Source organism: Copadichromis virginalis, linkage group LG8, assembly GCF_057382275.1.
Source record: "Copadichromis virginalis isolate Kocher_CV1m ecotype Utaka linkage group LG8, C_Virginalis_male_GT1.1, whole genome shotgun sequence".
NCBI classification, from domain to species: Eukaryota; Metazoa; Chordata; class Actinopteri; order Cichliformes; family Cichlidae; genus Copadichromis; species Copadichromis virginalis.
The window spans coordinates 17,794,269-17,817,851 of NC_140625.1; the positions used below are offsets into that span (position 1 = coordinate 17,794,269).

Genomic DNA, 23,583 nt, shown 5'->3' on the forward strand with positions numbered 1-23,583 from the left:
GGAGGAATGAGCGAGGAGGAGAGAAAAGGCACTGTAATAGTTTGAGTCCTAATCAGGCTGATGAGAGATGACAACCTCAGAGCCTTGGAGCCAGGATAACTATTCTCTCTCTGTGTCTTTCTTCCTCACATACACACACACACACCCCAAGATGCTGGTCATTATGCCGAGGAGTTGGCTGTCAGGCCATGTTCACACATACACTTCAAAAACACTGCCATCTCTGCAGCTCAGTATTTCATAGCTGTAAGGGATAAACCTGATTATTGACCGAGACTTGACCAATAATTTAGTTTATCATTAAATCATACTGCAATTGACTAGCAACAAGATGCATGATGCAAAGAATACAGTACTCTGTCTGTAATAACAGTATTTTTTGTTGTTGTTGTTTTTTCCTGCACTGACACACTCAGCTTCCTTCTGCAAATTCACATCTGTTACTTGTCCACATATAGTTATATGGGAGTGTGACAAGTTCCCATTGCAACATAAAGTCTTGCCGTGCACTTTTGTGTAGCTCGGTAGCCAGCACAAAGCTTCTTCTGACCACCAAATGCCCTCCAAGATTTTTTCCCCCGCTATTGATCGCCTCGCTGCTCCCTGGATCAGACACCTGCCTGCACAGCGGCTGCCCATTTGCTCATTAGTTCCTCAGCATATACGCATATATACATGCACATATATGTAAATACATATATATAAACACTACCAGTCATAAGTTTGGACACTTCTTCTCATTATTTATTTCTTTTTTTTTTCACATTTGTTACATTGTAGATACATACTGAAGACATCAAAACTATGAAGCAAGATACACTGAATTATGGAAAAAATTATAAATACCCCTAAATATGTCTTATATTTCAGATTCCTCAAAGTAGCCAACTTTTGCTTTGTTGACAGCGCTGCGTGATATAGTCACCTGAAATAGTTTTCACTTCACAAGTGTGACTTGTCAGGGTTCATTTGGGGAATCTCTTGCCTTTTTAGTGCGGTTGGGACCATCAGTTGTGTTGTGCGGGAGTCACAGCTGACAGTCCTATTTGACAACTATTAGAATTCATATTATGGCAAGAACCAATCAGCTAAGTAGAGAGAAACGACAGTCCATCATTACTTTAAGAGCTGAAGGTCAGTCAGTCCAGAAAATTGCTAAAACTTTGAATGTGACGAAACAGGCTGACATGAGGGGACCGCCCCAGGAAAGGAAGACCAAGAGTCACCTCTGCTGCTGAAGATAAATTCATCTGAGTCACCAGCCTCAGAAATCACAAGTTAACAGCACCTCAAATTAAAGCCCAGATAAATGCTACACAGAGGTCCAGTAGCAGACACATCTCTACATGAGCTGTTCAGAGGAGACTGTGTGAATCAGGCCTTTATGGTCAAACAACTGCTAAGAAACCACGACTAAGGAAAAGCAACAAGCAGAAGAGATTTGTTTGGGCCAAGAAACACAGGGAAGGAACTTAGTGGAAATCTGTGTTTTGGTCTGATGAGTCCAATTTGAGATCTTTGGTTCCACCTGCTGTGTCTTTGTGCAACGCAGAAAAGGTAAATGGATGCTCTCTACATGCATGGTTCCCACTGTGAACCATGGAGGAGGAGGTGTGATGGTGTGGCGGTGCTTTGCTGGTGACACTGTTGGGGATTTATTCGAAATTCAAAGCACACTGAACCAGCATCCTGTAGCGACATGTCATCCCATCTGGTTTGCGTTTAGATGGACCATCATTAATTTTTCAACAGGACAATTACCCCAAACACACCTCCAGGCTACGTAAGGGCTGTTTGACCAAGAAGGAGAGTGATGGAGTGCTGCGCCAGTCACCTGAACTAAACCCAGTCGAGATGGTTTGGGATGAGATGGACCACAGAGTGACGGCAAAATGGTCAACAAGTGCTCAGCATCTCTGGGAACTCTTTCAAGACTGGTGGAAAACAATTTCAGACGACTACCTCGTGAAGCTCAGCAAGAGAATGCCAAGAGTGTGCAAAGCAGTAATCAAATTAAAGGGTGGCTTTTTTGAAGAATCTAAACTCTAAAACATTTTTTGAGTCATTTCACACTTTTTTTATTTACTACATAATTACATATGTGCTCATTCATAGTTTTGATGCCTTCAGTGAGAATTTACAATGTAAGTAGTCATGAAAATAAAGAAAAAATATGAGGTGTGTCCAAACTTTTCACTTTTCTAGAGCAAAGCAGGTAAATAGCTTTCAGTATTACCTGCAGCTTGACTTGCTATGTTGATCTTTTTTTAACCCCCAGCTTATTATTTGGCCCAGTTATATCAGACTAAACCAAATACTCAAATAAAATTCTTAAGTTTATAACTAAGCTTAAGAGTGGCAGTAGCCAACAACTGATCTTCATGGAGTAACCCCAGTTTTGCCCAGTCCAGCCGAAGATGAAAGAGGCAGAAAAACTACTATATTTAAAAGTTGTAAGAATATTACATGGTATAGAAGCCAAATCAATCACATTACTGAGCAGTTTTTCTTAATGGTTTAAAAGTATTCGTGTGTATAAATTGGCTGTAGCGATTAATGGACTTTATTATTTTATTAATTTCCAAAATCGTTAGTTGCTTAACTTAAATACTAAACAGCAATTCAGTGACAGTGCCAGAGCCCTGACACTTCTAAGTAAATTTGATTTTGACCGTTTAAAATTTAATTTGGACCGTCTCTTAAAATTAATAGACATAAGTGATGGATCACTTTATAATAAAGCAATGCAATAAAAAAGCCTGATTAAAAAAAAATCCAGAGATCTCTGACTGAGCTGATGTGTGTTTATAAAGTCAAAAGCCCTGCTTTAAAATCAGGTTGTGGTCAAGTAGTCTTTTCTGTTTAGGAAAGTTCCTAATTGAGTGAAATGACCCAGTATAAAGTATGAGCTTATATAACTTTCTAAATTCTACAAAAAAAAAAATCATCAGTTTTGCTGGTTTGGGCTTAGCTGACGTGGACTGACTCAAGAATTTCTTCATGCTTTTTTTTACCAGCTAGTCAGTTAATAAGCCAAGCCATGCAGCAGCATGAAGAGCTTAAATAGAAGTGAGTGACTTCCCTGGAGATGCGTCACAATCATATCAAAGTTTGTGTATGCCCGTAGATAATGTGGCGGGAGTGATGGAGTAATTGACAGTATGAATGATAAATTATTTACAGTGTCACAACAGTATTGCCTCCACCGTCACAAATCACAGGCTGACTCTCACATCGCTTTTGTAGTTCTTGTTGTCAGTGCTTTTTTTCCTCATTGACAAAGTTAAATGGTGTCAATAACTAAAATTACAGTGGCACTCTTGCAGTGTTTTAGCGACCTGGTTGTCTTTCGGGGGCTTTAAGTTTCTTCCATGCTGCATTAACATCTCCCTGTCTCCCTTCACTCCTGACAGATTCATCTCCCTTCTATATATTTAAACCCTCTTTTACTCCACTCCATTACTCCCCATAACTTCTTCTCTGCCGGTGTTTTCGCTCCCTTCCTCTTCAGGCAACAGCAAAGATGGCTCGGTGAAGGCTGGTAGATTTTAAGTGGTGCATGACAGGTGCGGCAGTTAAATGTTGTGTCATAGCAGGTGTGTACGGTGCATGCATGTCTATGGGAGGATGCGTATTTAGAAAAACTCGCAGGCTTGTTGTTGTGCTTTGTTTGGCATTTTATTTCCTTAGTGATCATAATTTATTCCCATGGACATGTTATATTTCTCCCATCGGGGGTCTTCTCATTGCACGGACCACAGCAATATCGCACTGTCGTAAGTCAACATTATAGCCCGGCCACGTTAGTATGCAGATGGAGCCAGATTCTCAACTCCTGTGTATTTGTGTGTTTGAGTGTGTGTGCGTGGGTGTGTGCACAATATATATTACCATTTATATGCTGCACTTATATAATACATTTTAGTGTGTGGATGTGCATATTTACCCTCCTGTGTGATTTTTAAATTTACTCCAATTTTGTGTTGTCTTCAACAATACATTTTCCTGTTCTGCTGCTCCGATGTTTCCTCTGCTTGGATATAGTTTGTGCATTAAAATAACTTTTCCCAGACCACCAGTAATTAAATAATTGCTATGTCTTCCTCCTAATTTTAGCAGAGCTTCTGTTATCACACACACAACGTTGGCAGTGGATGTTAAAAGTGCTGTCCTATGTCCAAGTTTGATTGATTCATTGTTTTTCTCTCTCACTCTGTGGAAAATATTTCTCCAGAGTAAGGTGAATCCGCTCAATGTGACTCCACCCATACAAGCTGTGGACCAGGACAGAAACATACAACCTCCCTCTGACAGGCCGGGGATCCTGTATTTCATCCTTATTGGTAGGTTTGTTTGTTTTTACTAAACATTTTAGGAAGCTATTTAATAAATGGCAAAGCGGTACAGTGGTTTGCAGTCACGTCACAGCAAGGAGGTTCTGGGTTAGAACCCTCTGGCCTGCTTGGTCCTTGGTGTGTCGAGTTTGCTTGTACTCTGTGTGCCCACGTGAGTTCTCTCCAGGTCCTCTGGCTTCCTCCCACAACCTAAAAGGCATGTTGGGTTAATTGTTACATCTAAATTGGCTGTAGGTGAAAAGGAAAAATAGCATCCTTATGTTTTTGTTGTTGTTGGGTTTTTTTTTTTACCCAAACAATTTTAAATTCACATATTTTTTTTAAGACTGATTGGTGAAACATTATTTAACATGCCACTTACACAGGGCAATACGCTCTGACTCTGTTCTTTCGAGATTATCTTGTCAAATGTAGATCAGTGGTATTGCGGTTCCTTAGGCTAGATTTAAGGCCCAATGCTAACGTCCACACTCAGAAATTTTAATATAAAAGTAAAAAGCGCATGAATTATTGTATCTTAAAGGCTGCCTTGTACTATATTATTTCCACTAGAGCACTTTGTTGTCTAAATGCAGGCTTACTTGGTGGTCCTAGATGATCCGAATTTAAGTAGTAGAATTTAAGCAAGAACATTCAGCCATCAAGCCCATTTCCTTTGGAACCAGCTCCCGGTTTAGGTTTAGGAGATGCATGTTCTCTACTTTTAAGAGTGTATGCATATCCTGTATGGCATAAGAGAGGCTTAAAATGTTCCTTTTTAAAAAAGCTTAGTTACACCTGGATCAAATGATCCCAAACCAAACCATCCCACTGTTTTAGGCTCATGATACACAGAGAACTCCATTTATTTATTTTCCCTTTCATATATGTCATTATGTTTTGTGTTCCATCCTGTTTGTTGCTCATGGTTTCAGCTTTCTGTCATTTATTTCCCCCCACCAACCTCAGGTAATAAGGTTGGTGAGAGCATCTGAGCCTTTTTTGTTAGAGGTTTTTCTTGAACCTCTTCTTTTCCACCGTTACCAGGTGCTTTGTTGTAGGGGATTGTTGGATTGATGGGGTTCTCTCACTAATCAGTGTTTTTACTTTACAGTATAAAGCACCCTGAGCTGCCTGTTGTGTACTAGCACTGTATAAATAAGCTGTGCTGAATCAAATGGAATCAAGTAACACACCTACAGAAGCACCACAGCTGCACACACATTTGCCAACAGAGTGGAGAATGAGACCAGGCCTAAATGTCCATAAGGCTTTTGATGAAGCAACTTAAATAGACAGTGATAAAAAAGTATGCTCTGGACAGTTTGTGAAAGATAACATTTTACAGAATTACAGAGGTGGAATTGTTTCTCATTAGTGCTTTATACGTATCTAAAACTATAGGACAACTGTGCATCATACAAAATATTTTGATTACCATTTGAAACTATAAAATGCAGCATAACAACAACTTCAACAAGTCAGGATGTGCATAGTCTGTAGAAATGTACTGACATGACTTGACACAGGCTTGATTAAATTTCCCAGACCCCTCCTGTGAAACTAATCTCTCTCTGAGTGAGGATTATTAGAGAAAGTGTGACAATGGGCAAAGAAAAAAGATGTTGCAGCTTTGCAGCTCATCCAACATTATGATTCTAAATCTAAAAACAGAAATTACTGTTGAAAGTAAGCTGAGGAATATTTAATGTGAACTGCAGTGGTTTTGGTTACACTACTTGTGATTTTTAATGAAGGATCTGACAAATATTTGAAGTGCCATTAATGGAGGCAGTTTAAATAAATCAAAGTGAGGCTTTTATTTTACTGTTAAACATCTAAATGCGCCAGTTCACCTGAAAAAGCAAGAAACACGCAGGAGGTAAAAAGACACAGAGAAGATGGGAATTGCAGCACTATTTATGCACAAAAAACCATTTATACACAAAAGGGTAATCAGGAAATAGGACACAACGGGGTAACTAAACACAGGTAAAGATAATCAAGGACAATGAGACAGGAGGGGGAGTAAAACATTTAACACAGGAGACAAATAACTATCAAAATAAGACTGGAGTTGATAATCTAACAGGGAAATGTAGACATATGAGTAAACTTTAAAAAAAAAAAAGTAATTTATACAGGAGGATGAGATGAGATTTTTGTGAGACCACAAATTAAAATCTAAAACAAACAGTAAGTAATCTAATAACTAAAAACTGAAAATATTAAGGAAATAGAAAAAGATGCAAATGTAAATAGTAATAAAAGTAAAAAGAAGGAAACATTTAACAACTTGAAAAAAGTCCTCCATATGAGACGTCTGTCCAGTTGTACTCTTGCTGCATGTCGTACTTGGCCCTCATTCTTTCTGAACTAACATAGAAATAACATTAAAAGAAAGGGCTTTTGCAAAATTAAGATGCTTAATATATTTACCTAAGCTTGGATTCTAGGTAAAAACACATGCCTTAGAAATAATAATAAAAAAAAGATATAATATTGGGCACTCACTCAAAGAAATTTATGTAGCACATTTCATTCCAAGTGGAGGCATCCATAAACATAGTAGAAATAATCTGTCTTGCAACGTGCCATCTCTCAAAAGCCAGTCAGATCAATGCTAGCTGCTGTAGCTGTAAAGATGTAACATAGACCGAAGTGCACACTTGAGAAATGTGATTGTGTACATCTGCCTGTGTTGCTGCTCTTTTTACCAGAGCTTGATTTCCCCATTGAACAATGTAGCCTTCATAGGAATCATATATGTACGGGCGGTGTGTACCTGTTGCGAGCTGCGATCTTTAAACTGGGAGCATTATCCAAGTCTCTTGCCTTGGATTCTCCCTCTAGAAACCCATCAAGCAAACATAAAGTGATTCTAACACAAATGTTTCCTCCCCTCTCCCACAGCAGTATATCTTCTGTTAAAAATGCATTTTTGGTTTGCTCTTACTGTTTGTGTTTGTTGTCCTCTCTCTTCCAGGCAAACCAGAGTCCTATGTAGAATATTTCCGCTTAAACAGAACCACAGCAGAACTTCTGCTACTGAAGCCCATCGACAGAGAGCACTACCACAGATTTGATCTGGTGATCAAGGTGAGAAACACTGCAGCAGCAAACAAGGCAGTTTTAATGAGATTTTCTTTTTTCTTGCATGTTTCTTCTACCTCAAAGAAACCCGCCAGTTCACTCTGTAGTGCTTTTTTAATGCCTTTAATCTACAAATATTCATCAAGTTGATCAGCAAATCTCTAAGTCCTAATAAAGACTGTTTATATTAGGTTTATTTATTTCCTGACGATTAAAAGTAGTCTGCCATGAAGACATTTAAATGATAGTCATTTTAAAGCATTCGCTATAGTAGTATGCATATATATATATATATATATATATATATTAGGGGTGCAACGATACACAAAATTCACGGTTCGGTTCGATACTTTGGTGTCACGGTTCGATATTTTTTCGATACAAAAAAAATGTTCATGCCTTTTTAATTTGTCATTTATTAAAATTATAAATATATATTTTAACTCAAAAGTTCAGTTTTTAAATTTAATGTTGCTGAAACAACAAAGTAATAAAAATAAATAAATCTATCTGATTGAGGAATCACTCATCTTTGGAAAAGAGTTTATTACAGAGAAATGGCTCTTTCCAAAATAAAAGCTATACTATCCGCTTCTTCTGGGCTATATTCTCAGCAGCATATTAAACATATCAGGTCCCCATAAGGAGAATCATGTGCTAACGGCTGTCTAAATGACTCGGGTAAAGTTTGTAGCATGCGTGCTTGTTGTTTTTGTCTGCTTTCACTTGTCTTTGCACTAGGATGATGTCGGAGTAAATGTGCAGTCATATTCGTTGTGTTCCCACTAGTGCTGTCAGCGTTAATCTCGTTAAAATGACGTTAACGCCACAACACGGCAAATCTCCGTTAACGAGCTACCGCGGATCGCCCCGTGCGTGGGGCTGGACGGCCAACACGTTAACGAGCTAACTGCGCTAACGCACTAGTTCCCACCAATGTAATTGAGCATTGCGTGGCACATCCGACATACTTTTAGTTTTGTCCATGACGCGCTTACCTTCAGGGTCATACGTCACATGAAAACCAAAATAGTTCCAAACGCCACATCTGAATGAGGGTGGGGGAGGTTCAATTTGCCATGTTGCAAGGAGAGCTTAACTTCTGTCTCACTAGCTTGCCCTGCACTCAGTGAATCTGCACTCGACTACTCCGCCTAGGCTGCACTGTCGAGTGCAGATCCACTGAGCGCTCAACACAGACAGCATCGTCAGAAGGAAAGTTGATAAAATAAATTTAAAATTTTGTATTGTTCGATACATATGCGTACCAAACCGAAAGCACTGTATCGAACGGTCCAATATCGATACGAGTATTGTTGCACCCTTAATATACACACACACACACACACACACATATATATATATATATATATATATATATATATATATATATATATGTTACGCTACTCTCACATACTTACAGAATTTTACAACTAATAGCTCTTTCAAAAAAATGAAAGGAAAGGCAACAGAAGGGAGCAAAGTAACAGAAATACACTGGTTTTTTAATAATCCACCTGAGGTAAACTAAAAGGATTGGTACACATTTATTTGTACAAAACAATTTATTTTGCCGTTGTGAAATGAAAGAAGGACGTTTCATGACTTTAGTACAAACAATAACAGGTAAAGTAGGGTCTTTGGTCAGATACAGTATGTGACCAGCACCTCAGTGGTCACCGCCTCAGATGTTTCTTGTAACATTTAAAATCCTTCTCGAAGGACAACGATCAACTACACTCCATCAAGCCACTCTGAATGAAAGATTTATAAGTGCTGGTTTGGAGTTTGCCAGATGCATTGAAGGATTATTAGAGCATGAGGAAAAAATATGATCCGATGTGCCAAAAACTATTTGGGATGAACTCCAAGAACTCTGCCTGATGAGCACCAAGCACTGGTGTTCATTAAGCTCACTAATGCTATCCCTACAGTGAAGCATGGTTATAGCATCATAATGCTAAAAGAGCGTTTCTCACCATTAGGGACACGGAGACTGCTCAAAATTAAAAAGAATATGAACAAACCAAAACACAGTAACTGTTCATCTTTTAAGAGATCATACTCATGTGGATTTGACACAAGTCTGAATATACTTGAGTGGACTTGAAACCCACAGAATATCTATAGAAAAACCTTGAGATGGCATCCATTCTTTGTGATGAATCATGAAAGGTTTTTCCAAATAAAAGCTCTACTGGCTGCCAATGCACTGGATGAAGGGTTGGAATGCTTTTGCAAAGAAAGATTCTTGTTTTTAAAATGACAATTTCTCAAAAGCATGTTTTCGTTTGCTCATTGTCAGTTCTACATACTTCTAATGTTACGTTGCCAAAATGTAAGCAAACGTAGACAAAAAACGGGTCTCAAATTAGTACGTTAGCCCTGACCTGTAGCTGAACTTTCATTACGGATCCATGTTAGCATTTTTCACTTGTAAAATAGCAGAGAAGCCACACTATACAACTCTACTGATTACTTAAATAAACTTAAAAAAACAAAAGAAAAGAAAAAGAAAAAAAGACTGGAACTCAGAAATAAATCATCAACTCATACTTTTTCAGCAGCACTTAAACCTTTGAACTTGACTTACCAATTTCCTTAGAGAAATCATTTCATAAAATGACAGACTGATTAAACAGAATCACCAGCACAAACAAAAAAAGCACACTTGTTACTATTTTCAGCATGTGGAACTGTAATACATGGGTAGTCGCAGCATCTGTCATATCACTGTGTGTAATTTCGTCAACCACTGTAAAGACATAAAGGCTTAGCAGCGTGATTTATGGCTGGTCAGTTAGAGAAGATTCAAAGCTAAATTGGTTGTTATTACACTTTCCTCTCTCCCCTTTAGGCAGAACAGGACAACGGCCACCCCCTGCCAGCTTTCGCCAGCCTTCAAATCGAAGTTCTGGATGAAAACAACCAGGCACCCTACTTCCTGCAGCCTAGTTACCATGGCTACATCAGTGAGGCATCGCCAGTGGGAACCACCATAGCGACCAGCGCCAGCCTATCTGTACCACTGGCCATAATAGCACTGGATAATGATGTGGAGGAGGTATGATGAACATGTACAGAGCTGTGATTGATTACAAAAACAAAAACTAAATATTGTTGTTACTAATTAATCAAATTCTAACAGAGTGAAGAATGAAAATGTTCTTGTAAAACCAGAACGACGCAGCTGTTTTAAAATGGTTTGGATTTTTTAGTATGTGTAAAAACTCTTACAACATTTTGATCTGTTGAATCTACTTCTTTTATAGCTGGCACTCAATAAGACGCCTGTAGGTATCAGCTCGGTGCTTTCCTTCTATCTTGACCTTCAGAGTTCTGAGTGGTGTTAACAAGGACTGTGCTTCTAACAACAGACACATGACTCACTTATGTTAATGCTCATTGGTGTTGTGATGTTAAAGTTTACTATACTAGATGAAAACAGACCATTAGCCTTTTACTTCCTGTTGTATTAGAGATCATTTACCTCTGTAGGCCTGTCAAGCTCTTTGCTATCCTACTGATTTACTTGTTGTAAATAATACAACTGCTGAAAGGCACATCCTTGATAACAGGCAGACAAAAGGCCTGTTATCTAATTGCCTACTTTTCACACAGGGGATTGAAAATAACAGCTTAAGCTAGCAGATATTTTATTTTATTTTTACAATTTTGTTTTATCAGGTGCTAGCTTACATATTAAGCTAATATTGCTGATTGAAAACACTCTCTGTTCTTCGCTCTATCTCATGTTTTCAGCAACATTGTTAAATAACAAAAAAGAGAGGGAAACTGAGTGACAGGTTAGCCAGACATGATTAGCAGCTTACATAGGACCACAAAAGCACATATTTTAATAACTTACGACTAGAGTTGGATGTCTCGAGACCGGTCTTGGTCTCGAGACCGGTCTTGAGACCACTTTTACGTGGTCTTGGTCTTGTCTTGATCTCGACGGACTTTGGTCTCGGTCTTATCTTGGTCTCGCTGTCTCGGTCTTGCTGTCTCAGATCAACATAGTGGTCGGGAGATTTGGAGTCAACAGTATCCATGACACACAGTGTAACGTTCAATAATGTATCATGCGCAAAAGCTTTAGCTCTAAGAGCCGTGCTTAGAGAGTGCTTTGTAGTGAATCAGAATAGTCGACTCCCATTGAGCGAGAGCCGCAGCTCCTCAATTAATTTCCTTTCACTGCTCAGCTGTCACACAGCGACACACAGTGGCTCAGCCATGCTCAAATCCCTCCACATTGTGGATTATAATCTTCAGTTTGATGTTACAATTTTATCTATATATAAAGTATAACTGAAACCAGTTACATATTTCCCATTCTTTAGACAGTTTTTGGAGGTGATCGCTGTTTTGTCAGATGACTTTGGGGCCAGTCAGTACCATCATGTCAGCCCTCAAAAGCACACAAAAGTTAGTCTTTTTTGTCCCGGTCTTGGTCTCGGTCTTGGTCTCGCCTCAACTTGGTCTCGGTCTTGGTCTCGTCTCGACTTGGTCTTGGTCTTGGTCTTGTCTTGGTCTCGATACCCTCTGGTCTTGGTCTTGTCTTGGTCTCGATATCCTCTGGTCTTGGTCTTGTCTTGGTCTCGGATTAGGCGGTCTTGACTACAAGTCTACTTACGACTAATACATCTTTTTTCAGACAAAAGGAAAGGTGATTTAAGGGTCTTTGAATATGGGATGGTTGTTGGTACCAAACAGGCTGATCTGTATATTTTAGAAACTGTTAACTGACAATTCCCCACGCTACTATCTCTAGAGTTTACAGAGAATGTTCCAAAAAACAGGAAAAAATCCAGTGAGCAGCAGTTCTCTGAGCAAGTATACTTTGTTGATGCCAGAGATTAGAGGGGAATGGCCGGACTGCTTTAAGTTGATAGAAAAGCAACAAAAAATCAGGTAACCACTCTTTACAACCAAGGTCTGCAGAAGAGCATCTCTTGAACTTGAAGCAGAGGACCACTTCTGTCAGCTAAGAACAGGAAACTAAGGGTACAATTCATATGGGTGAATTCTAATCACCAAAATTGGAAAATGGAAGATTGGAAAAACATTGCCAGGTGTGCTGCAATGTTGAGATTGTAGGATTAGAATTTTGATTAAGCAACATTGTAGCATGTATCCATCCTGCCTTAGATCAGCAGTTCAGGAAAGATATGGGGGTATATAATGATGTGGTGGTATATTTTCATGGCACATCCCACTGTGCATCATTTAAATGCCACAGCCTACCTGAGGATTGTTACAGACCATGTCTAGCCCTTCATGACCCAGTGACCAATCTTGTGATGGCTGCTTCCAACAGTTTAACTCGTCATATCAAACAGCTCAACTTGGTGAATGGTTTTTTGAACATGGCAATGAGCTCGCTGTATTCAAATGGCCTTTACAGTCGTCGGATCTCAACCCAGTAGAGCACGAGAGAATGTGAATGATTCTAACATGTCAATATGCACTGAACTCTCAAAGAAATGTTTCCAGCGCAAAGTAGTAAGGAAGTCCTAAAAGAAAAAATAGATTTTGGCACTGTACTAGCAAGTTGTACTAATAAAGTGTTGGTGAGTGTATATTACCTTCAGATGCCTTGCTGCTGGCGGGGCTATGTAGAACATATCGCAAAATCTAGATCTTGACAGGTCTACCAAAGCTATGACTAAACAATCAGGGCATGGGTCTATCTTCTGGTCAGCTGTTAGAAGCACTTTGTATCTCTTTACCTTACTGATATAAAATCCTGCTCTCATGTAAATAAACCAGCTCTTGCCTAGAAACAAAATTAAACCATCATGTAAACAAAGCTAGAAGCATGGTGACAGTATTTAATCATACCATACAGAAATGAGGGATTGGTCTATTCAAGTGTCCATTTTCGCCGCCCTCTTTCAAGCTCTGCCGAATCTCGACTTTGTGCCTTGCTTGCAGTGTGTGAAGTGCCCTATCTAATTTCCCTCTGAATCTGGATAGTAAAACCATTTCCCTCTTAAATTGCCTCTTGGTAATGCAAGATATTTACAGTGCTGCAACATTGTTATCGCCGATGCATTCCCAGGAGCTTAGTTTGTTTAAGATGTAGCATAGGCATTTTGACAAAAACAAGCTTTGGTTCGCTGCTTTCTAAAAGACCCCAACAGCTTGGAATGGGCTTAGAGAGCATAATGTGTGCATTTGTGTGTGTTCCCGGGACTGTGTATGTGTGTGTCAAGTGATATACATTGAGTTATTTTTAATATTGCTAACCCTGGCCTTTCCTCCAGCATTAAGCACCAACAATGATGATTAGTCCTAATTGCTTTTATGTGACATCCATCACTTTTATTTATGTGTGTGCGCATACAAATGCAAGTATCTGTGTGCGCCTGTAACTGTGCTACTGTGTGTACGTGCATGCTTATTTATGACTCAATATCCACACCGGCTACATCGACAGCATTATCAGCTCCCCCACCCCCCACCCCCCACCCCACCCCACCCTACCCTGCTGAGCCAGCCTTATCTGGAATGAGAGCTCCCCTCTCTCTCTCTCCCTCATGCGCACATACACACACAAACAGACACACACACACAGAAGAGATGACTGTGTAGGTAATGTCAGAGGAGGGCTTGGATGAGGATTGCCTCTCCATCACTGAGTATAGCACCCAGACACACACCGATTGAGCCCTCTTCTTAGAAATTGTTATGTCAAGAAAACACAAGGGATGTTTTTCATTCATATTCTTAACCATCTCTTTTCCAAGCACTTCTTTGTTCACAGCTGTTTTGCTTATGAAGCGTGTGGATTCACTGTGTTTTGCCACTGATATATTCAGCTTTGTAATGTTTAAATATAATTATTTCAGAGAAACACAGTTTGAAAGCTGGCTCTTGCCTACTTTTGCCCATCAATTATCATCTTGGCCAGAAACTCTGTGTATTTTTTTTTTAACCAATCCAGTGTACCCACTTCACTACAGGTTTGCATGTATAGTAATTAATGTAGATGATAGTGAGACATGAGGGAACGGTATCTGAGTGCAAGCGATCCCCCAGCAGAGGATTTAAGGGTAAAAACAAAAAGTTAAATGTTGTAATGTTGTTATGTCTCTCTTCAACAGACACGGGATCCGCAGCTTCAATTCTCACTGGACAGCTATTCTCATGTTTTCTCTGTATCTGCTACTGGAATCAAAAGATACCTCACTCTGGTGCAGCCTGTCGACAGAGAGACACAAGACTCCTACACATTCACGGTACTCTATGGGCTTGATGTCTGTGTGCACTACACAAAGTGTTTGCATGTGAGGGGAAAAGCAATAGATAAGTGTCTGAATGCATTTGAATAACTCCCCTTCAAAGTCAGATAAAAGCAGGGATCTTGGGAAAAACAAATAAAAAAATCTCACGAAAAGAAGTGAAAAATGGAAATAAAATGACACCAGAGGAATACGCAGAAAAATAAAAATATGCTTGGGTTTCTTAACCTATGCTTGAGCCTGAATTTAAGCCATTTTAGCAGTAAGGCGAGAGAAGCGAGATAAAGTGAGGAGTGGAGAAAATGCAGAGGATGTGAGTACAGGTGAAGCACACACACAAAAAAAGCAGATTAGAAAGAAGAGGGCAGAGGGTTACAGAGAACACAAACAACACACCGACTGTGGAGGGAGGCATATAGAGAGGCCTGAAGTAAGAAAATCATGAGAAGGCGAAGGAAAAGGGCAAACATGGAAGGAATTTCTTCAACCTTCATATGTTTTTAAAAGTTGATTTGATTTTCTGTCCTAACAGTGCTTCTAAAAAATGAGTTTTAAATGACAGTATTAATTATTATACTGTCACTAGTAATTAATGCCTTTGTTGCTTACTGTAGAAATGAATGTAGCAAACAAGACTAATTACAGTGATTACAGTCCTTCTGTGTCCACATCTTTCCCTATTTTTTCTGTCTACCTGGTGCGTTTTCTTCATTTTCCCCTCCTTGTTTTTTTTTTTTTTTTAATTTATCAGTGGAATCTAATCCAGCAGCGTCTTCATTGGTAGGGCGCATGTAAGCTGCCCAATGTCAAGCAGAGTATCAAAATGTATCTCAGTATATGATGTACTGCATTGTTAGTTCACACAGCAGCTGTTATCTGACAAGCTCAGGCTGGTAACTCTGGCAGTGTGTGTTTGTGTGTGTGCACGTGTGGGACTGTATGCGGCTCTATGTGTCCTTGAGTGTGTATTCAGCAATTTGGGAGTTAGAGATGGAAAAAGCAGAAGGCCTGGTGTATTGATTTAAAGGCAGAGGTGTACAGTAATCATCATGAAGCCTTGGAGGAGAAATTAAACTCAAGGCAGAGAGAGATATGAGAAATGGTGGGTGATTTTCATTTGAAGGAGTGAATCAGCTTCTTGGCAGATGAGCTTGTGGAGAAGATTGGTATCAGCGAAGAAACTTCTTTCCTGCCGATATTCGCTTTGAATGATTTCTAAAACATGGCTGAAATGCACATTTTCGCTTGAATTTTTCTGCTACTGACTCATTTATGGGCGAGTGGAGGGACATTGGGGGAAAAAGAAGATGAAACCAGGCACGGTCATAAACAAAATTTGTCATGGATGTGAAGCGCTTTAATTGACTTTTGAATGCTTTGAACATCTCAGAGCATGAACTAAAGGACAGGGGAGACTAAAAACATGCTTGTGACATTAAAGTTGATTTAAAAACAAACAACATACTTAACGTGATTAATTTTATCTAAGTTAATCGAGCTCCTAAGACTTGAACGACAATCAGTTTTTGACATTTCTCTCATGTCGAGTTGAGCTTTTTTCGTGTTTGTACCTATGAAGCCACAAAAACTGATGTTTTAAAGTGGCAGGGTGCAAAACACAATAATAAAGAACAGGCTCTACTTAGAGGAGCTCAGCAGTTTGCTTTCAGAAAAACATTACTGCTCACTTGATAGTAAGCAAAAGCCAGCCAGCTTCACCTTTATTGTACAGTATCCTTTCAGTCTTCTTTATACGAGGTTGACTAAGCATAACTCTCACTGTTAATGCTATTTCTTATTTATATGCATTTTTAAATAAATGTATGCATTATAAATGGCGATAGTTACCGGGAGTGCTCTTGCGTGTAGGTTAAATTAGAGACAGCCAGCACTGATTAAAGAGTTTCCACAGTTTCCATTATTTTCCTTTCTGTACACAGATTTTGTAATTCTTTAATGTCCCTTCTTTTGGTAAATACTGTGAAGCATCTTGTAACTACACTCTCTTTATTGGGTACATCTCTTTGCTTGTTAATGCATATTTCTAATCAGACAGCATCCGAATGGAATAGAATAGAAATGAAAATTGAGTATTTTGCAAACTTCTGTTGAATGCTAAATTTTGAAGCACAGTGTCTACAGCAGAAGAAGACCACTCCAGGTGTCACTCCTTTCAGTTAGGGACACTTAGGGAAACTGAGGCTACAACTCATCCAACTTGGCTTAGGGTATATGGCATAAACAGCATGGATCCATCCTGCCTTGTATCAACGGTTCACGCTGGTGGGGGTGGTGTAGTAGTGTGGGAGATATATATATTTTTCCCCAGCAGAATTTTGGACCCAATAGCACCAACTGAGCGTAGTTTAAACACCTGCGTTTCGTTGCTGATCACGTCCATCCCTCTATGACCACGGTGTACTGATTTTTTTAACGTATATTCTGTGTCACAAAGCTCAGATGATTTCAAACTGGTTTCTTGAACATGATAATGAGTTCACTGTGCCCTCCACAGTCACCCGTTTTCAATGCAATAGAGCACCTTTGGGTTGTGGTGGAACCCAAAGATCTGGAGCAACCGTGTGATGCTATCACCTCAATGACCAAAGTCTATGCTTAATATTTCCAACACCTTGGTGATTCTGTGCAATGAATTGTACTTAAGACAAAAAAGGGGGTCCAACTCAGTATTTCAAGATAAAACTAATGAAGTAACGTCATTTAAAAATAACGTTATTATTATTCTTGTTATCAAAAGAATCCTACACCTTAATTTTTTTAAGAGAAATACAAAGTTAAGGAAACTCAAGATGTCAAGCACAGATTCAGTGCATAGTCCACCCGCCTTCTCATCAGCAGGCCTCTCAAAATCAAGACTGTGTTTTTTTTAAAAGAAGGAACACTTTGGCTCTTTGCTTTGTTAACTGTTTCTTTTTCTGCCTTTGTCTCAGCTTGTAGCATCAGACGGTGTCCAGGAGAGCACTGCAGTTACCGTGGCCATAACAGTGTTGGATGTTAATGACAACACTCCAACCTTTCCTAACGTTTCCTATAATGTGAACCTGTTTATCGACATGATGCCTGGAGAAGCCGTGTTACAGGTACACACTGTCGAACGCATACAGGTTAATAACACATCTAGTCTGTGGCAGCTTTAGCAGCATGATTCGTTAAAGCGTTTCTTGGAGCATGTTGTGAGTGTTTGGACATGAATCACATTTGTGTGTGTGTGTGTGTGTGTGTGTGTGTGTGTGTGTGTGTGTGTGTGTGTGCGTGTGTGTATGTGTGTGTGTGTGTGTGTATGCGTCTTTTCCTAGCTGTCAGCATTTGACTCCGATGCAGGTCAAAACGGTCTCATCACGTATCGGATTTTGGCTGGTCACCAAGGACACTTTGTCATAGGCAACAGGTAAATTGATGAGTGGCATTGTTTTTGTTTTATTTACTTTTTAGCATTGAGGGAATATGCTTCTTTGCTATTTTGTTGCAATTTTGAAGAGTGAAATCTCTAGCAGTAACCATTAATCGCTCAGCTAAACATAAAGGCTCTAAAAAGGTGAAACCGCTCGCCCGCACCAATCTATGCGGAAATAAAAAAAATTGTATAGGCCTAACAATGACAATGAGTCACTTGGGATTTATTGTGGCCTTAAGGTTGCCAGCAAACCAACACAGCATTGCAGTGGATAGAACTCCTGCTTAAGATGTTGCTTGGTATAAGTGCTTTAGACATTGGATCGAGAATACAAATAAATGTAGTAGTTAAATTGTCAGGCTTTTGCAAACTATGCATGTTAGAAATAATAGCATAATGGAAGTTATGTTGGTGATTTTCTTGAATAGCTCAGGTAAAGTTAGAAAATCCACTATGAAAGTGTGATAAGTATTTATAATCAGATAAATGTAACTATTTCCACAGCAGTGGGATCATCACTGTGGCACCAGGCGTGCAGCTAAGTGTTGGGCAGAGCTATGCGTTGACCGTAGAAGCCATGGACAACGGGCCTGAACCCCACCGAAGGTAGGGGTTTCTCACTTTGTGATTCGCCGGGTATTTTCTTTCTGTCTGGTGATGAAACTCAAAAGGTCATCAGATTTCCGGAGCGTCCACACTCATCGTCAGACACGGCACATCTCTGTCTGTCGCTTCCCACTTTGTTACCCCTCTCCTGTCACTCTTTCTGTTCACCATTTTCAGACAAGTTGTTTTCATTCTTAGAAATATATATATCTTAAATTATAGTTTTAAATCGGAATAGAGCTGAAAAGGAGTCTGAAACAAGAAAATGGATAGTGTGAGTGTGAGGGGGGGGAAGAAACAATGCAGAATAAAAGGGTGCCTCAAGACACCCTCTTCTTGAGAGCAGAGAGAAAATTATACTGTCTCTGACTCCAAAAAGGAACGATTTTAACAAATACTGACATACGTGGCATCTGAAATACCACAGAGAGAGGTAGAAAGCAAATGTAGTGCACTCTTCTGTTGCCTTCGAGGGGTACGGACAGACTTGGGAACACGGCTTTTTAAATATTTTCTTCTATCCTGTTTCCTGCTCTGCATCTCTACATCATTAATTGAATCAGTAAGGACCATAACTTTAAGCAAATCACAATTCCCTGCCGTTCTCCAACCAGCTTTATTAAATGGAAAAGGCAGCTGCTCCTAATACATTTTAAACTCTTTGTAAGTATTGATTTGCGTAGCTATAGTCTGGCAGAGATGTGAAATTTTAGTTTCAAGCAGTTACCGTACAATATTTGAGAACAGAAGCAAATCCAACCATTGAACCACTCACCCACTGGAACACACATTGATGTAGCAGCTGCACTCTCGGAGAGTTTGATTTTTTTGAGTGTTTTGTGCCGCTCCATGCTGCAACTTGACGCAAGAAACAAAAGAGACTCACTGGGAGCAAGCCATGAGCTTTTGTGTATAACAGTTACGCTTAGACTTTTTGATGTACGTCATCCTTCTTTTTGTGTTCCACTTAGTTTTGTTTTTTTGTTTGTTTTCTTGTCTTGTTGTATATCATCAGATAGAGGAACACCATAAAGAAGACTGCACAAAAGCATCAGAGTAATTGGCATCAATGAAAACAAAAGTCATACTCGCTGATCTACATCACCACACAGCTTTCTGATACTCGATGGGTGTTGTTCTTTGTATTCTGCACTTGGGAATAGCGCAGCAAAAGGACAAATTAACACTGAGTGTCCTTGTAGAAAGGACAAACAAGCCGAGTCCCTGCTTTACAAATGAGAAGCACAGAACAAAAGCAACACTTGGGTGCAAACATGGGGAAACATTTAATCAAGACTCTTTTTTTTTTTCCTTTACACACCGCTTGAGGAAAAAGAACAGGGCAATACCCAGGTGATTATCACTTGTTAGGCAGGCTGCTATAACAGGAAGTCAGTCTTTTTAAATTGATGTAAGATGAGCAGGTCAGTGGGAGATATATCTGAATTTCTGATTATAAAATACATTTGAGGATGTGATTGAATACTTGGACATTTAATTTGAACTGTCAGTGGGCACAGGTGGAGACTTCTGCTCTCTTTAGAAACCTGACAAAAATGCACCTGTATTCAATCAGCTCCCCTGAGACGTGGTTAAAATGCTGGAAGGTGTAAAATGAATGTTTTTGCATATGGTAAGGTCTGTGTATCAGCAGTGTGCAGCATCAGTAGTGTAGTGTCACTCCAAATAAAGTATCTGCACCTAAATTTCATTCAGATATTCCCACAGCTCTGACAGAATAACGCACTGTGCTCATGCACTATTATGTATGCAAACGTATGTGCTGGTGCTTGTGCAAGATTTGAGAATACAGTGCAGCTCAGCTCACTTATGATGTATAAGGTAAGAGCTTCATTAATAAATAAATAATGTATTTTGATAGTTGACATTTTGATTAGAGGTAATATTGTACATGTAGTTTGGGAAATGAACACTCAAATGCAAATATTAAACTTTAGCTTGCGAATCTTTAACTGAAGATTTCAACTGTGACTATGGGAAACCTGCATCTCAGACAGATCAATTGATAAATTTCATATAAATGGCAAAAAATGTATTGTGCCACATGTTTAAATACACACAGTTCTCTCATTTTGTCTCATACTGAAGGTACAGTATCTAATAAACTCTGAAGAAAGACTTCCAAAACAGTTGGAAGCAAGAAATTAACTTTAGCTCGCGTCTTATTAGCCTGACCTGTCACAGACATGTTACATAATTGTAACGCAACCTTTGCTTGGTTTTAGCGTAAAGAAATTATTTAAGAATACATTTCCTAAATTGCAGTTGGCCGTTTTGTGATTTTGGTTGCTATGCATTGGAGAAATTGCGCTGATTGGATGAAGTAACTTAATTTTTACTTAGACAATAAATCATAGAGGTTACTGCCATAACACTTTCACAATGTTAAATTTACCAGACAGAAACATCAGAAATATCCAGACCATATGGGTTACCTCTGGATATCAGACACTGTTGTGCCCTTGTGCTTTGTGTTTTACTATTAACGTCAAACAGTAGTTACATTTCTGATTGCATTTTGGGAAGCTAATGTAAATGTAAATAATGTAAAAAATAAAACGTGCAATGCCTTTCATCTCAAGCTTCCAAAGTTCAGGTACTTTATAAAGCATTAAAGTTTTTTGCATTTTCTGACCTGCTTACTGCCCTCACATTTACTCTGAATCAACCTACCAACTCTAATACATTAATTCAGCAAGACTGATAGTATCTAATGTGTAGAGCAAGAATAATGTATGGCTTGCATGCCACATTGCTTTTCTGGAGCAATATTTCTCAGTCATTCCAAAACTAGAATCCTTTTTTATCCTTCTAGCCATGAAGCTGCCAAATCAATATAGAATGTGAACTTCTGCAGATTGAGGTGGTTCCAGTGATTGGCATGGAGATTGTCCCCAAATTTCCCCAGACCCCCGTTTATCTCAGCTGAAAATGTAACCTGACAAATCAATATCTCTCTGTGCTACAGATTTGTTAAAACTATAAATCTGGACTCAGAATGAGCTGTGTCCTCATTATGATGGCAGCTAACAAAAACAAAAGAGAGCATTTTTTAAAGTATCGCGTTAGGCGTCTGGAACTTTTAATAATGAAATAAATCACCACAAGAGAGAGAGAAGATAACACAGATGAAGATGTTAGATAAAAAGTGAATTTGCAAAAAAGAGATCATTTTTACTGTACCTTACGTGTCATGTAGTGAATTATGAAAGGGAGCACAAGTGATGTGACTTATCAACTACAGCTAGCAAGCTTAGTTAACAAGGTGCATTGACTGTATATGTGCATCACCCAGACATCAATATTTGCTAATTAGTGCTAAGTAAGATGAAAAAAAGAATACTAAAAATTCACTCACTGAAACTGAAGCAGAGACCTTTGAATGTGATGTGTATGCGGTTTTTTTACATTTAGCTGATAAATTAATTCGCATCAAAAGGCACCAACGCCATATACACAATCAAAAGGTCCAGTTCAGTAATTTTAATTAGCTGAGGTGAAAAAAGCCAACAGCTATAACCACCAGTATTAATTGCCTTTTAGTCAAAGATTATCCTTGGCTTTTAGCAATTCAGTCAGGTAAGCATTTAAAAATTCAGCCCCATGCAGTTAGCATGAAAAGGGAGGTCAAGACTATATCTACCAGGCTGCAATGTTTTTTAATGCTCTTAACTTTTCTATGGAGACGTTTGAAGACAGCTTTAAGAAACAAGAGTTTTTGACACTTCTGCTTCAAGGTTTTCCAGCCCTGGAGTTTACCTGTTTATGTCAAGATTAATACTATACTAGGACATACACCAAGAAGATCGTCAGTTTCAGATCATCAAACAATTTTCATGTTAGACAAAGATAACCAGAGAAAATATGAAATGCACTTTATTAATTAAAAAAAAAGATTATCCAAACCTGCCTAACCTAATAACTGGAACTACAATCAAGCCATATGCAATAACTGCTAATGAGTCTCTCGCATCACTGGATCACAGGAATTGTAGCCCAGTCTTCTTTGCCGAAATATTTTAATTCAACCACATTGGATGATTTTCATGAAAGGCCTGTTTAAGGTCAGCATCTCAATCTGATTTAAGTCTGGGCATTGACTAGGGCACTCCAAAAACTTTCAATTTTTGAGAGCAGAATTCACAATTCCATCAATTACAAGTTATCCAGGGCCTGAATCTGCAAAGCAGCCTGTTTGTTCTGTAGATATCATTCTGGGGTCTTTTGTGACCTCCTGAGTGGGTTGTTAATGTGATTTGAGGGAATTTTTAAGGTAGGTTCATCACTGTTCCAAGTTTTCTCCGTTTGTAGATAATGGCACGCCTTTGGGTTATCCCCTTCTAGAATGATAGATGTCAATGACTTTGTTTATCAGCTGTTTATCAGCTTGGGGTTACTTTTTTACAAAGGGTCAGGTAGGTTTCCATAATTTGTCACTATTTATAAATAAAATGATTTAAAAACGACATTTTGTATTTACTCGGGTTGTCTTTTTCTAATATTGAAATTAGTTTGATGATCTGAAATTCATCATCATGGTACTGTATAGGTGCAAACATGAATGCATTGGGTATTGAAGCTTTGGAAAACTTTGAGTCTTAATTACATTTCATGTGCCACACATTCTCATTGAGCAGTGGAAAGGGTTAGGGAGAGGTTTGTGGTTTGTATTGCTGGCTTGCATTGAAAATAACAAGTAGTCAGTCCATTCTACATTGTCTACAGGAACCTGATGCTAATTTGATCATACTTGTGAACAAATGTGTTGAGGGTAGCCTAAATGTTAAACAGGAGTCCATGGGTTTTTGCTTAGAACTGCCATTTAATGCCAAAAACATTAAATATATAGCTTGACACTTAATTGAAT

General features: G+C 38.9%; 1 protein-coding gene across 1 annotated transcript in view; it reads left to right on the forward strand.

Annotated features, from left to right (window-relative positions):
- Positions 1-23,583, forward strand: part of LOC146703150 (protocadherin-15-like) — a 230,776-nt gene that overhangs the window by 81,815 nt on the left and 125,378 nt on the right. Inside the window, exons 10-16 of the mRNA XM_085466271.1 lie at positions 4,235-4,343; positions 7,321-7,433; positions 10,285-10,491; positions 14,537-14,671; positions 17,626-17,775; positions 17,992-18,083; positions 18,594-18,695. Of these exons, the coding sequence (XP_085322397.1) occupies positions 4,235-4,343; positions 7,321-7,433; positions 10,285-10,491; positions 14,537-14,671; positions 17,626-17,775; positions 17,992-18,083; positions 18,594-18,695 (908 nt within the window). The remainder of the gene's footprint in view (positions 1-4,234; positions 4,344-7,320; positions 7,434-10,284; positions 10,492-14,536; positions 14,672-17,625; positions 17,776-17,991; positions 18,084-18,593; positions 18,696-23,583) is intronic.